Raw genomic sequence first — 15537 nt, 5'->3', positions numbered from 1 at the left:
GGGGAGGGTGGACGAGAATGCTGTTTTCACCTTTCTCTGTTTGGCATTTATTTGGGGAGGGGTGTATCTGGTTTCAATCGCACTTTAAAAATAATGCTTTTCATATATAAGCCTCCAAATTATACATGTTCATAAAATATTCATCTCAGTCTGACAGGGCCTAGGCATTTTTCAGTTCCACCACTACTGCAGACTGCTGCCACACTCCAAGACATTTGCATTATAGCGTACAAATGTGTACTATTTTTTCCTTTATTTTCATCTTGTCAGGTCTGAACAGAAATAAAAATACTGATAGAACATTCTCTAAGAAGAAATGATACTTTACAGCTGACAGTTCTAGAGTAATTGGACATTAACAAAAAAACCCCAACCTGTTATTTTCTTTGAAAATTTTAGCTGCTTAGTAGACAATGAATCCACAAAAGACTGCCTGTGTTTCATAGATGATATAACCTAGGCATGCCCCTTAGAGCAATGCAGACCTCTGTAGCTCAACCTGTTTTATCTTGAAGTTACCTAGAGACCTACTAATATAATCCTCCCATGTACTTTGATCCTCACAGTGTTCAGTGATATAATCCAAATTCCTATCGATGTTTAACAACACAAGAGAGAAGGTGGAAGGACTCCTGCTTAACCACAAATGTAAATACTAAAATACATTTAGTCACAGATCTCCTCCACCTAAATTTGGTTCTTGATGCGTGTTCAAATTCTTTTCACACACACAAACACACCCACCTATTACAATGTCTACAAATAATCCCTCCTCTGCAGGCCTGGTTTGAAACTCTAATTGGGGTTAGTCAGCATTGGCAAAGTGGTTTGCGATTTTCCCAGAGGCAAAGTTGCAGGACGCTAAAGCACTTCACTAGCATTACCTTTAGTGTGCCTGTGCTCCTAAGTTCCTAGAGGCAGGAGAGAGATGTAGAAGCTACCTGTCAATCTAGTGGAGGTCAGGTCAGATCACGTGTTAGAAACCAACTCCTCAGCTTCAGAAACATGTCTGAGAGAGGAGCTTGCAGGTGGAAACAGCACACTCCAAGGGTCTGAAGTGTCAGTGGGCATGTTTTGCAAGACATTTATGACTGGTGAACGATAGCAGGTATTGAGATTTGGGCCCAGTGGAGGTTGAGGCTGAGGCTAACGTCATAGCTAAGTATCTGTGCATGTGTGTGTGTTGGGTAATGGGTGGTGCATGTGTGTTGCATGTGTGGGTGATGTATGTGTTTGGAGGGATGATGAAGCTATTATTCCAATAGCTGGGGGAAGGAATTATGAAACATGTATAAGGATTTGTTCAAAGGAAAGCATTTTGTAACATTCCCACTCTCGAGCTAGGAACAAAATGACTGGGTTAGGAGGGCAAGTGATGAGGAAATGAGGAGAGCAGAAAAAAGTTAACAACATGTTTCTGTCACAGAGGGCTGAGTTTTTCCCAAAGGCTCTGGATGTCTGGGGAAGACGAAGTCTGACAGCTGAATTCGGGATGGTACAGGACAGAGTAAATAACTAAAGAAAGTTTTCTGGCTGTCTTGATCAGCCACCCCCTATTGCATCTAAGACACCCTTGGCACTCACATCCTGGGCAACCCTCCGTGTATCCTTCCCTTAACTTTAAAGCCTCCTTTGCAGGGTAACCATTCAAGTTACCCTAATCTGATCAGACAGACAACACTGAGTCAGACAGTTTAATTGGACAGTCAGCTCCTTAACTAGATTGTAAATTACCTGAGGGTATAAACTGCATTTTACACCTCTTTTTTGTTGTCCATTCCAGGCACAGGCTTTCAATAAATGAACGTCCTGATTGATTTTTTTTAAATGATACATAATAACAATTGTTATTATTATATAGTGCTTATTTTGTGACAGAAAGCATACTATATGAATTAATTTATTTCTCACACTAAGAAAATGAGGTGGTGCATAGATTACCTGTGTTACAGAGAAGGACACTGAGGCACAGAGAGGTTAAGTAATTTGTCCAAAGTCACACTGCTTGTAAAGGGCAGAGTCAGTATTTAAATCCAGATAGTCTGGCTGTTGTATTCATACTCTTAACCAATCCATGATCTTTCTTTTTATAGACATGTGTGATTCTGGAATTCTTTGTGGCTTTTGTGATTTGCAGGAGGAGAGACGGCTAGAGAAATGATGAGCCTTTTTAAGAGTGAAACCTACTAATGGAACCACCACAGTCATAGCGTATTTTTATTTTTCACCATGGCCACCCAGAGGGGGGAAAAAGCGAAACAAAACAAAAATAAACGATCCTCATTTAAGAGACAATTTTGGTCTTGTATGATTTTTTTTTTTCATGATTGAGTCAGCCTTAGTAGATTCAGCTTGGTCCTTGGTTTCCCACAACCTCAAATCCTGTAGGAAAATGGATTTGTTTTAGTGTCAACTCATGGTTCATACTATCCTCAAAGTAGAGCCAACCAAAACTTCTGGTTACACAATTTATTTTGTGCTCTTTTGGGGTGGTCTCCAAATCTCTTTTAGATATGCCAGATCTGGTTCAACTTTCAGAAGCAAGATCTGAGTAATGACTCCATCCTGCTCCACTAAGGGATTTTGTCTCCATGTCACACATGTGGGAAGAGGGTGTGGGGCCACAGGAGGAAGACCTATAGAAATCACTAAGTACTCAAGGGCAAAACTGCTAGGAAAAGGATAGGATTCCAGAAAGGTAGAAAAGAAAAGAAGGGAATGATCACTAGCAACATGAGAACAGAGAATCGTCTGGGAATCGGAGAGCAGTGAGGAGCACCTGCGGAAGGGTTGACCCTGCCAAGGGAAGGCTGGGGACCAGGTCAGGTCAGTGGAAAGAAAGCAAAGAGGGGAACAAGAAATGAGAACTGGGAGAGGCAGCAGCCAGGCAGCAAAGATGAAAAGCTCTAATTTGACAAGGGAAGAAGGAAGGCAGGAGGGATGTTGGGTGAAAGAATCGCTCCTAGAAAAGAAGTTACACCAGGGCTCTGCTTCTGACTCTTGTGACCATTTTCAGCCTCAAAATTTTCATTTCTAATGGGGCTCAGTGATGAGCCTTATCAAGCCTAATCTTCAGGAATATTATGCGCAATAACAAGAAATGGATTGGAAAATCTTCATATGGTTTCATGTGGCTATTTGTGAAAGCTGAACTTAACCAATCTATTCAGCTCTGATCACAATGAAAAACGATGGTGGCTGCAAACCATGTTTCTAGCATTCTTACTCTATACTTTCCAAACTTTCAATTATTCACTCAACTGTCACCAATGACTGCGCTGCTACCTTCTACTGTGATTCAGGATTATAAAGGAAAATAAGATATTTTCTGTCAGCAAGTTGTTCACATGGGAAAAACATACACTTAAAAATAACAATGTGTTGAGAAGTACTATGACAAAGAAACTATAACAGGGATATGGAGGGACCAGAGAGGGTGTCCTCTAGCCATTTCCCTCATATACCCCCATTTACTCCCATATACCCCCATTCCACCTGGAAAGCCTCCTTCCCAACCCTGACCCTCAACCCATATCCCTTGAAGTCTTGACCATTCCTCAAATTCTAGATCAAATGCTATTTTCTCAACAAGGTAGTTCCTAATTCTCAGAAGGTGGAATTAATCTTTCCATTCTGTGTGCTTCTGTAACATGTTATTTATATCTCTGGTTTAAAATTTATTCTAATTAGTTCTTTTTAAAAAAACTATGTATGATGAAGGTACATATATACATATATATATAAATATCTCTATGGAGGTTTCTTAAAGTGCACTTAGGGTCTGGTGAGGTAAAAGTTCATTTACATCAAGTAATCTACAGCCCCTTTTAAGAGGCTAAAGTGAATAGACCCTGCTTCATTCTGGCAATTGTGAAACCGTGTTTATACATTTTCTTGTTTTGAAGAGGTATAAAATAAATAGGCTTTAGACCTAAAATGACCCAATCATTCCTTCCAACTCTTTCTACATTGGACAAAGAACAGGCAACAAAATAAAACAAAAAAAAAACCCTCAAATTAATCACATAATTTTTAATCTGGAAAGGACTCTATATTTCATTTAACCCAATATCTTAATTACAAATAAAGAAACTATGTCCTGAGAAATTTAGATACTTCTTCAATATGACACAGCAAGAATCAACAATAAATTTTGCAACCCTTAAGTTCAAGGCTCTTCCCAATAGAACCTTCCCAAAATATAAACCAAGTAGTTTACCTTTAATAAGAAAGAAAGTGTTTTTTAAAAATGAAATAGCATTAAAATGTACAGAGAAAAAATTCATTGAAAAGCAGTATACATTATAGAGAAATGTCTTCCCATTAGTCCATTTGTCCACAGAGAATATCATGCTTTTACAAAAATCAGTGAAAATGTTTGTAGAGTTTAAAGCTTTAATTTAAAAATCTGTCTTTTATGATGTCTGGATCCTTTATCCTTCAGACATCAAATGATTCTATACAGTTAGCAATGAGAATTATTTTGAGGTTCTTCTCCAAGATATTTTAATATGTTTGGTGGTATTGGCCATTAACAGGTGTTCTTAACAGTTGCGGAAGTAAAATAATACATCAAGGCTCTGTTGAGAGGTGCACATTCACACATGTTCTCTCCCATCATGACTTAGGCAAAGGCAGCAGGTGCACTCAAACGTGGCATAGTTTACTCCATCTCATTTCTGCTATTGTTGCCAGAAGGCTTGCCTTTTCCCTGCCCTTTCCCATGTCCCCCGCCTCATCACCATCCTGATAGATCTGACCCAGTCCTATAGATGCCCCAGATTGGGCATGTGAGCATGCATGCACACAACAGGTTGAAGCACTAAAATTGAATTTAAAACTTACTGGGTTTCAATTCTAAACAGGCATATGTATATATAATATGTATATATGTACACAAGTATATGTGCATATAATATGTATGTATCTACCTATATATTCAAAGTGATAATCACTTAGACAAATACCACTCGCTTTTAAAAATTCTTTCATTCACTGCAGAGGATGGTTTGAAGAAACTGGCTTTCAGTTAAAGATTACACCCACTGCTCTGCCATTCCCAAGGACCCCTAAGGGGCACAGAGACAGTGCCTGGGTTTTGCAGCTACACAGGGGCTTAAATACAACATCTACCACTTACTATTTGTGTGATCTTGAGAAAATTACTTAACCTCTTTGAACAATAATTTTCTTAACTCTAAAGTGAGGATGTTAATACCTACTTCATGGAGTTATGAGGACTGGAGGTAATGTATGCCAATGGGTCCTGCGTGAGAGTGCTCAGTACATAATAGCTATTATGATGCAGATGATGATAAGAGGGAAGAGTTAAAGAGGAAGTAGGGGGACGATGATGGCCCCCATTTCCCAAATGCCTACTATATTTCAGGATTTCTCAGCAAGGACTGGTAGAACTTGACTTGACTGCTAGCCTTTATCTGGTGAGTATGAAGCTCCAGGTAGAGGAAAGAGAACTAGTAGGGGGAAGTCCATGAATGGCTAGCATTTAATATGTAATTTTCCTGTCTTGAGCCTACACATACATACACTTAATGTCCCTTCCACTGCTGAGGAAATGGCATTTCACAGCAGTGAATTCAGCATCTTTTGAGGAGTCAAAGCCATTTTTTTTTTCTTTTTCCTTAGCAGGACCGGACTTCACATAGCAGGGTGAAAGAATTCGCGTGATCTCCATGGTGGCTAATCATATAATTTCCAGTTTCAGCAGCTGGCACCAGCTATTTGCTCCCCCGCTACCCAAGCAATTCTAGTAACTGTGAGATATCCTATGGATCACAGAACAAATGCCCAACTCCTTTCTACAGTCACGGGGTCAGAGTACACAGCCAACCCACTAGCAGAGCTGGAGTTATGGTTTGAGCCAAAATACAACAAGGAAGGAGGAAGCCCCAACCTACCCCGGACATGCCCTGAATGACACAGCCATTTAGGGCCTGCCTAAGATGCCATTCTGTTTGCAAACACATATTACCTGCCATATCACTCAACAAAATAATTCCATCAGAAGGCCTGAAGGCAAATGACTAATGTTAAAAGTGGCCCATGCATCATTTCAGTGACAACTCCACAGGCGCCAGTTAAACATGGAAAAGACCTGTTTTGAAGCATGCCCATCTGGCATTTCCCAAGGAACTGTAGTCAATGGCTGATAAAACATACATGATCATAACCACAAAGAAATTTCGCAGCCCTCTCCTTGCTCAAAAGCAACCGCGGCCTATGAGGACAATGAACCTGGAAGACACCCAAAAGAGGAGGTGAGTAAAGAAAAGCCTGCATTTGTAGCCAGCACTGCTCTTCCTCATGCACAGAAAGCAAAGATCGGGAGTTGCATGAGGTCAGATTTTCAGCCACCAAAAACAAACAAACAAAAAAACCAACCAAACCTCAAAAAAAACCCAGACGGGTCTAGGGAATACTTGGGAGTTTGTCTGGTAGTCTGTGGGTGAACTTCAATTGTTATGTCTCTGAGTGAAAGAAAGGATTGGCAGTAGTCCATCCCCTGCTTCTAGGAGTGCTTTCCAGTATCGGCATTTGTAGGACTTGCTCAGCACACCAGGCCAAACTCACTGTCCAAATATCCTTCCCTAGAAACCATACAATAACCACCTTCTGAGTGGAAGGAAGAGGACACATTTAACAAATGATGTCAAGGCATAAAACCTCTGGCAGAGAGACAGTGGCTGGAGCAGAAGTGCTTTTCAAGGCTGCAGTTCTAAATCAGTCAGGCAGACACCTGTATACATACATACATACAGAGACAAAGCTTCAAACACCACCACCTCATCACACCTAATGACTGCCTGTGATGAGAGTCTGCATTCTCTATTCTGGCTTTCTAACAACAAAAATGTGTCTTTATACTCAGTTCTGATTCTGAACCTATTCTCTAATGCTTATCCATTTTTTGTTTTTCCAATACACAAGGTCAGATAAATGAGAAATAAAATATCTTTCAGTTTTAATTTTGATCCAGATCTAAATTGTTTGTGACTTTTATTTCATTGCCTTTGATTTCCCCTTCAAGTGATTTAAGTCAATGCACACCTCACATACACATAACAACAGTAAGAAGGATAATATTCTTAGAATGGGGCTAGCAAATATAAGCAAACAAACAAAAAAGCCACAAACAAAAACAATGATGCTTCTGTTTTCATGAGTCCTTTTACCAACGATGCAGTGTACTGCAATCTCTTTAAAGCAGCTGCTTCAGTGTTAAGTTTTTGGTTTGGAAATAAAAAGGGGTCACTGACAATTAATTTCTCAGCACAATAGAAAAGCAACCCAACCCCTTAACAACACTAAAATGGCAGAATTAAACACAGTGGGAACAAGTAGGAATAGACGAATACCTGGGATTGCCAGATTGGAAAGGGGGAGGTTGTGGAGGTGAGGGGGGAGCGAGGCCATCCAGTCGGCATTGCAGACCTCCGATGATGTCTTTGTCCCGCTGGGGTTGGGGGAGCAGACGGTCCCCATCCTGAGTTTCCTCCTGGCCTTCTTAACTGCTAGCATCCCTGTTGTTAACAAACTGGCCAGTCTCAGCCCAGTGCCACTCACTCAGTGATCATCACTTCTTGGGCTCTGTGGACGTTTCAGGGCGACGCTTGCCACGCCAGTCTTTCCAAAATGCCTTTCTGGCTGGGGGACGGGGCAAACAGATGGATCCTTACCCACTAGCACTCGCAGTCCCCACTCTCTCCGGCCCAGCCTCCGCTCCACTCCCTTAATCTGCTCAGTCCCAGCTCCGTTAAACTTCTTATGTTCCCCTCTGGAGATGGGGAAAGGTAGGCCCCTAGAGATAAATCTTACATAAACTGAAAGTCCGAGGAGCAGCCACACCCGGAGCCACTCACAAGACAGGTGCCCACCCAGTGTACAGACATGCCTGCGGGTCCATACACAGGTGCGCGCCCCGGCGCGCCGGCTCTAGCCTGATTTATGTTTCTATATATGTCACTGGGCTGGTACACAAGCTGGGCCTGCCTGCTACTCACTCCCCCGCTTCTCTGCACAGACGCCCCCTGCCCTGTGGCTTCCTGAAAGACACACAGAAGTGCAGCCGGCGGCACCCGGACTCCCAGCAGCCCCTCCCCGCACTGCCGGGCAGATTTGCCGGGCTAGGCGGCCCGTGATTGGCCGCTGGCGGAGCGCGCTCCGATTGGCCAGCGCCCTCCGGGCTGCCCCTCTGTCCCGCTCCCACGCCTTCCCTCCTCCCCAGTCTCCTCCCTCCGTTACTCTTGCCTTCCTGTGTGTGTGTGTGTGTGTGTGTGTGTGTGTGTCTGTGTGTGTGTGTGTGTGTGTAGACAGACGCCGCGGCAGCGACTGCATTTGTGGAAACTTGCAGGCTTCGGCCAGTCGGTCCTCAGATAGGTCCTCTTTCCTCCAGCCCCTCACACAGTCAGCACTCAGATGTTCACCGCGACCGCAAATGTTTCCTTCCTTCCTTCTTTCAGACACGCGCGCACACACACCCATACACACACGGAAAGGGTTACAATTTCCGTAAACCACAGAAGCAGCAGAAATATGATAGGTAAGAGGCCCAGAAAGGGCTGTATCTCATATTTGGATGACAACATCTAGGATGGTTTGTGTTTCAGGCATTACATAATTAAGCTTCACCTACACATCACTACGCAGCAGTTCTGTGCAGTTATTCCCATTTTACAGAGGAGGCAATAATGAAACATATTTGTATTGTCCTGTTGTTTGGAACTTTCTTTCAAATTCCTTGTCCCATTTGCTCTTCACAGTACCCCCACCAGGCAGGGAGGGTTGCTGACATAATTCCCTTTAGAAGATGAAATGAAAGTCTGGAAGCATTCAGGGAGCTGAATGTGGTGGCACTATTGGAAATCCCATTTTGGAAAGAGTCTCGCTGGTATGGAGGCTCGTAGGCATACAAACCCATTTTCCTGCTTTCTGCAGTGTTCCCTACTCCTTCAAATGGTACTTCTCCGTGACGGAAAACTACGAGGTCTCTGCTGATCTGAGGACTTTGCACATGAAAATCACAGGGACATCGTGGCAAACAGACAAATCAAGAAAAGCACCCTGGACTTGATGGTAGGGACCCGGAGGGCTTGATGGTAGGGTTCCAGAGGGCTTGATGGTAGGGTCCTGGAGGGCTCCAGGTCAGGCGGGTCCTCAGTAACTCAGGAGGACCTTATGGGAAAAGAAGGCGGTTGCCTGAGCTAAGACAAGACTGAAGGCTCATATACAGATCTGTAGGTCTGCTAACATTTAATCACCAAGTGGCCCCACCTTATCTCCTGAGCCCCAAACCACCTTTCCATACACATAACTCCTGCTGCATAGTGGCCCCTTTTGACATCTTATCAATCTTTCCTTTTCCGGGCTATTAACATTCATTTAAACCTGCTTTGCTGCATAATAGTCCCAGTTTTTCTGTTTTGTTTGTTTGGTTTGATCTGGAGGATTATCACTTGTATGTTAAGAAAGTGTGTAATATTTTTCATATATCTCCTAATGCTTAAAGGGTACTTGAGTATAAACGTGGTATTCTTTGTTTTTAAGTACACCACAGGATATTGGTAATATGTCACCTACCTGTTTGCATCAACAATGTTTTTGGGCTTTTTCCTCCCACCCACTCTCCTAGAAAAATCACTCTGTGAAGTAATATCTTAAGATTTATTTTTGAAGTGACAGCTTTCAGGGCTTCCCTTCAGCCTAAAATTTCCAAACATAAAACTTTATGGAAGCGGTATAAGGCAAACACAATGTATTCTTTAGTCTCTACTGTGAAATGTTAATTTTAGTGCCTTTTTTTCCCCTTATTTTTCAGCTGTTAATGAAAGGAATGAGTGATATTTACAAGGCATCAAATTTGGCCGGGCGCAGTGGCTCACGTCTGTAATCCCAGAACTTTGGGAGGCCGAGAAGGGTGGCTCATGAGGTCAAGAGATCAAGACCATCCTGGCAAACATGGTGAAACCCCGTCACTACTAAAAATACAAAAATTAGCTGGGTGTGGTGGGGCATGCCTGTAGCCCCAGCTACTCAGGGGGCTGAGGCAGGAGAATCGCTTGAACCCGGGGTGGTGGAGGTTGCAGTGAGCTGAGATCCGCCACTGCACTCCAGCTTGGTGACAGAGTGAGACTCCATCTCAAAAAAAAAAAAAAAAAAAGCAAAAAAGCCTCAAATTTTAGAGACTTAGCAACATTACTAAGTGAGAACTTGAAAGGAAGTAGAACCACTTCAGAATGAGATGATTTGCACCTCTCTGAAATTGGCAGCTTTTAAATTTACAGTTACTTGATTTGCCCAAGAAAACAATTCAAAAGGAGGGCAACACTTTTTCCATATATTCCTGAGTCAGTCTTGGGAAAAATCTAGCAAATGAAAACACAGTGTCTGGTACAGTACTTGGCATATAGCAGGTGCTCAGTATTTATTGGAAGGAGGGAGATGCTTGGTAAAAGCTCTTGGTAAATGTCATGCTCTGCTGAGCTCTAAGGAGTGTATTAGAGCAGTGCTTTTCAGATATTACTATGTAAATCAACCATATTCTGATTAAATCGATTTGAGATGGACCTGATAGTCCAAATATTCGACAAGCTTCTAACCGATGCAGATACTCCTGGCCCAGACTACACTTTGAGTAGCAAGGCCTTAGAGAACAGGCTCATGTTTGACAGGTAGGATATGCAGTGCTTTTTCTCTCTTTTCCAAGATTTTATAATGTTTTTACATAACTTTTATAATCATAAAATAAATTTGCTTTAAAAAACTCAGCTAACAATCTCTAAGATAATTTTTTTTATCATATTATGCCATGGAAACCAAATTACCAGTGGGATTTTTCTACTATGCTATAGGAGTATAGGGAAAAATGTTTTTTAAGTAAAAATTAATATTTAGAGTTTGGATAGTTAATATTTTTATACATTCTATATTATGACATCAAAAGAAGAGAACTCAATTACAGGAGGACTGAAATTTTGAAGTAAATTTTAATTAATAATTACAACCAAATGGAGTGCTTTTTTGTGTGTAAATCATTCTGGTAGGTTCTAGGAGTGGAAGAAAAGTGAAATGATCCTTAGATAATATATAATCCAGTAGAAAAGAGAGTCAAATATGTGAATTACAAATTGTAATATCAGGGAGAATGAAGGGATAACAGAGACACACAAGTGGAGGATAATAAAGTGGTATATATTTTGATGGAGGAAGAGCCAAGGGATGCACTGTTAGAGGATGTGGTATTCAAACCAGGTCTTGAATTCTGAGAAAAGTTTTGCTCATGGAAAATGGGTAGAGGGTTTTGGCATGGGAGAGGCATATGTAGCTGGGAAAACAGAGGCAAAGCTATGACAATGAATGATAGATGTGAGAAACAGAAAATATACTAGAGTGACATATGAGAGAAGTGGGAAATATTGTTCATTTACTCTCATTTAATCTTCACATGAGCCCAATGAATTAGATACTATTACTGTTCCCATTTTACGAAGGATACTGAGGCTTAGTGGCTACATAACGCTGTCCAAGATCTCATAGCTAGTGAGTTGCATAGCTGGGACTCCAAGTCTCTTGATCATTGTGTCAAGGGCTTCCCGTTACATGTTACCTGTTATTGTAAACCTGGTAAAGGCTGTTTATGACCAACGCATATTAAAGAGTTGCACTTTTTTTTTCTATTGACAAAAATGGCCATTGCAGGTTGAGAAAGGGAGTAAAATGATTCACATTGTACTTTAGGAAGGTAACTATGGCAGAATGGAGAATGCTTGGGGGAAATAAAGAGTCTTTCAGATAAATCACTGAAACCAATTATCTAAGCAATGAAAAGTGAGAAAAAAATGCAAAGACCTGGCACATAGAGACTAAATGCATGGCCTTTCTGAACTCTGATGCTTGGCTCCCCAACCCTACTTCTCACCCCAAGGACCTGTAATTCTAAGGCCTGAGTGGGTAGCTTCCCTACCTCTTAAATTATTTTTTATTACTTGAACACCTCATCAAACTGTTCATCCATTTTTATTGAATACAACCAATCTCTTTATGTAAATACATATGCAAATCTGTTTTCTGGAAATTTTTTCTCCATTACACTCTTATTTCCCCAACCATTCCCCATTCTGCCATAATTATCTTCCAAAATACAATGTGAATAATTTTGCTTCCCTTCTTAAAAACCTGCAATGGCCTCTCTTGTCAACATAAAAAAATTTCCAAGCTTTTAAATATGCTTTGTTCATAAACAGCCTTTACCAGGGTTACAATAATGATAGGTGACATGTAATGGTAAAGACCCTGCTGGATTCCTGAAGAGCTGACTATAGCCTTTGCCCTCTATTTGGAGACTCCCTTATTGTTTGAAATGTCTGTACTTTACAAGTGGTTTGTTTTGTTTGGATTCACGTGATAAATGAGTAGTGAGGATCCCAGATAAAGCACCAAAACAGCTTGCCATTCAGGCATGTGTAGTTGGCAGGATAAGCCGGCCTGATTTTACTTGATTAAAGGCACCCAAAAAGCCTTGGAGGAAGCATATTGATTTAATGATATTGGGACCAGGGCTGTCCCTGGTCCCCAGAGCTAAGCCTCAGGACTGTCTTACTTCCCAGGCTGTGTACGAGATGGGGAAGGAACAGATCCCAAGCAGAATCAGAACACAGACATGTATTTGGTCGAGGGATATTGCCTAGAGGGGAGTGAGGTTATATGATGCTTTGAGTTCCACAGTGATGCGTCACACACAATTTTTTTTTTTCTGGCTGGGTAGTGGGGTGGGTGGAAAAGGAATAAGGGACTGAAATGAGGAGCCAAGTAAACGAAAGATGGGATGGAGTAGAAGCTGCTTTGCTTTATGGCCTCATACCAGTAGAGTTTATTCCTAGTCATTCCCAACCTTCTTCACCCAGCTCAAGCCCAAAGACTGTATGATAAGGATCAGAGGAGAATGAGGAGATGCAACCAACATAGGTGGTGCTGGGACGTGACGACAGCAGCAGCAATTACCTCCAGGAAGAGTGACATCATTGCAGCAACTGGGGATCTTCAGGAGCCTCCAAGGAAATGGAGACACTGAGGCACACACTTGTGGACACATGATACAACTTACACATTCCTGACATCAGAAGACAGAGGATTGGGATCTACTTATTTTGTTGATTGGGGTAGAGCCAGAGACCATTGTTTTGTCATTTTTACTGTGACCATTCCCGGATTATACCCAGGTGGTGTGTCCTTGAGAAACTGGGTAGAAGAGAAGCAGAAGCTTAAGCAGGAAGTAGCATTGTCTATATTATCTCATGCCCACTTGGTATTTATGGCCCACAACTGGGATTCTGTAATGAGACAAGAGTGAATGGCAGCAATGGCTGGCCATAAGATTGTTTCTCCCAGATTTGAAAGCTTGGTGTTCAGGAAGACCCTAAGAGCCTCTGTGCCTTTTAAGTTTATTGGACATTAAGTTTTTCTGGTATGCTTTCAGAAAATTTATTTTAACAGTAGTCGTTACTATAATACTTTTGAGAGGGCTACTAACAAGTGATGATTGTAAAATTCGTTTTAATATCCATTCATTTCCGTCTACCACACCACATTCCAGCATCCTCTTCCATTTCTCCTTCCCACGCCACCTCCAATCCCTGAAAAGGTAATTGAGAGGAAATAAAGGCCTCAGAGCCTTTATTTTCTAGCTAGTTAGCTAGTTAGCTAGTTAGCTGCAAAGTCCCTGATTTAAGATGTTATAGAGCCACCTGCTGGTATTCAAGGCTCACTTCAGGCACATATAATATGTTCTGTCAGTGTCAATTATCCTAAAAATGTCTGTAGATCACCAGCAACAGGAACAACTAGGAGTTTATGCAATATACAGATTTCTGGATCAAATGCCAACCCTCCTGCATCAGATCCTCTGGGGATGGCATCTTTTCCTCCTGTCTTTAAAATGTTCTCCTCAGGGGATTTTTATGTCTCAAATGTTTGAGATGAAGGCTTTGAAATGTCAACAAATTTCTTTTTTTAAAAAAAGTTAAAATAGGTAGAATGGCAGAGTAAACAATTCTTATCCATGCTGCATATAACTTTATGCAATTAGGAAGACTATTTTGGCAGAGATAGTTGATCTCAACTAGCAGGAAAATCAGTTGATCTACCACCCTTACCTTTTTTTCTCCAGGCTACCACCCCACCCTAAGGTTCCTAGAATTATAAGAATTATGTCTATTATTGGGAGACATTGTTGTATTAATGTGTATATTAGTAATCACTTGAGCTTCAGTCACAACAGAATGACCTCTGTGCATTTGTTATCATTTAACCAATCTAATCTTGGGAATGCATTCTTTTAACAACATGACTCTGCAATTTGGGTTGCCACTATCAATTGGAAATAGCATGATGCCACCTCATCCATGGAGTAAAAATTAGTAATATTATCATTACCTAATACTATCATTCTCTTCCAAGTTTTTAAATATTAAAATTATAAGTTTGTACAAACAACCTTGACCAACAAAAATATTTTTTAATAAAGTAAATAAATTTCAATGTAAATAAAAGTAATGAATTTTTAGTCTGTCAACAACTCTCTCTGATCAACTCTCTCTGAATGTTAGGTTGTAGTCAAAAGCCCTTACAATGCTTCTTGGCCTTTTGATGATTTTGTTTCAAAGGATTCTGATTTGCTTAAGTGTCTGTAGTTAACTCCCCAACTCAGCCACGTGTTTGGCTCTGCCCTTCCTAAACTGCAGAAACTGGTCATGGAGGAAGTTGTAGTTTATCTTAGCAACATCTGCACCCACAGTTTCCTCTTCCTTTGAGTAGCAGAAGTAAAAGAGAAAGTAAAATTTATGCCACACATCTTTCTGTTTCAGCCAAGTATAAAGGAGAATATTCTAGAAGTCAGAGTTAAGCAATATAAGGAAGTAGAGGAGGAAGTGAGTTCCTATAACTGGAAGCATCCAAGCCAAGCTTGGCACCAATAAGACAGTAACACGATAGAATTGAAGCACTTGATGCTTGATTGAACTACATGAACTTCACGGTCTTTCCAACCGTACTCTGTTTTTTTCCCTCTGCCTGCTGTAGATACCTTTTATCTTTGCACAGTTAAGCCTTTCTTTACTTTTTTATTACCTTTCTTCACTCAAATCTTTGACTTCATTTGCTGTAGTCAGGACTAACAGAACTTCTATATAAATATGGACCTAATATTCTAAAATCATGCTGCTACCAGCAAAAGCTTGAGATTGTGTTTTGGGGAGTACCTTTATACTGGTAACATGTTCTAGCCTCTGGGGACACCTCAACATTTTCTCTACCCTCTCCCCACATTCAGCACCCAGGATGAGATGCGCTTAGCTCAGGCAGTCAGGCTCAGAAAACACATAATGAAGCTCTCAGAGTGGGAAGTATGAATGACCTGGCTGGAAGTCACCTTTAGTGCCTCCATCACCTCCACAGTGGTAGGATTGATGTGTGTGCGGCCCGAGGGCAAAGCTTCTCAACTCTTGCACCAGAGGTGCCCTAATC

General features: G+C 41.3%; 1 protein-coding gene and 1 long non-coding RNA gene across 3 annotated transcripts in view; one reads left to right on the top strand and one right to left on the bottom strand.

The window, feature by feature from the left end:
• The window catches only part of PLCXD2 (phosphatidylinositol specific phospholipase C X domain containing 2), a 52225-nt gene extending 44082 nt beyond the window's left edge, over positions 1-8143 (bottom strand). For both annotated transcript variants that reach the window (XM_055381589.2, XM_055381590.2), the window contains exon 1: positions 7377-8143. In XM_055381589.2, the coding sequence (XP_055237564.1) occupies positions 7377-7539 (163 nt within the window). In that variant the 5' untranslated portion in view covers positions 7540-8143. The remainder of the gene's footprint in view (positions 1-7376) is intronic.
• Positions 8144-8216: 73 nt separating this feature from the next.
• On the top strand, positions 8217-10774 carry LOC129532384 (uncharacterized). The gene is made up of 3 exons (XR_008678100.2): positions 8217-8560; positions 8956-9093; positions 9836-10774. It is a non-coding gene; the product is annotated as an uncharacterized lncRNA (long non-coding RNA).
• The last annotated feature ends 4763 nt before the right edge of the window (positions 10775-15537 follow it).

This window comes from Gorilla gorilla, chromosome 2 (assembly GCF_029281585.2).
Source record: "Gorilla gorilla gorilla isolate KB3781 chromosome 2, NHGRI_mGorGor1-v2.1_pri, whole genome shotgun sequence".
Taxonomy (NCBI): Eukaryota; Metazoa; Chordata; class Mammalia; order Primates; family Hominidae; genus Gorilla; species Gorilla gorilla.
The sequence above is the reverse complement of the archived record's forward strand: the minus strand, read 5'-3'. Positions and strand labels throughout refer to the sequence as shown.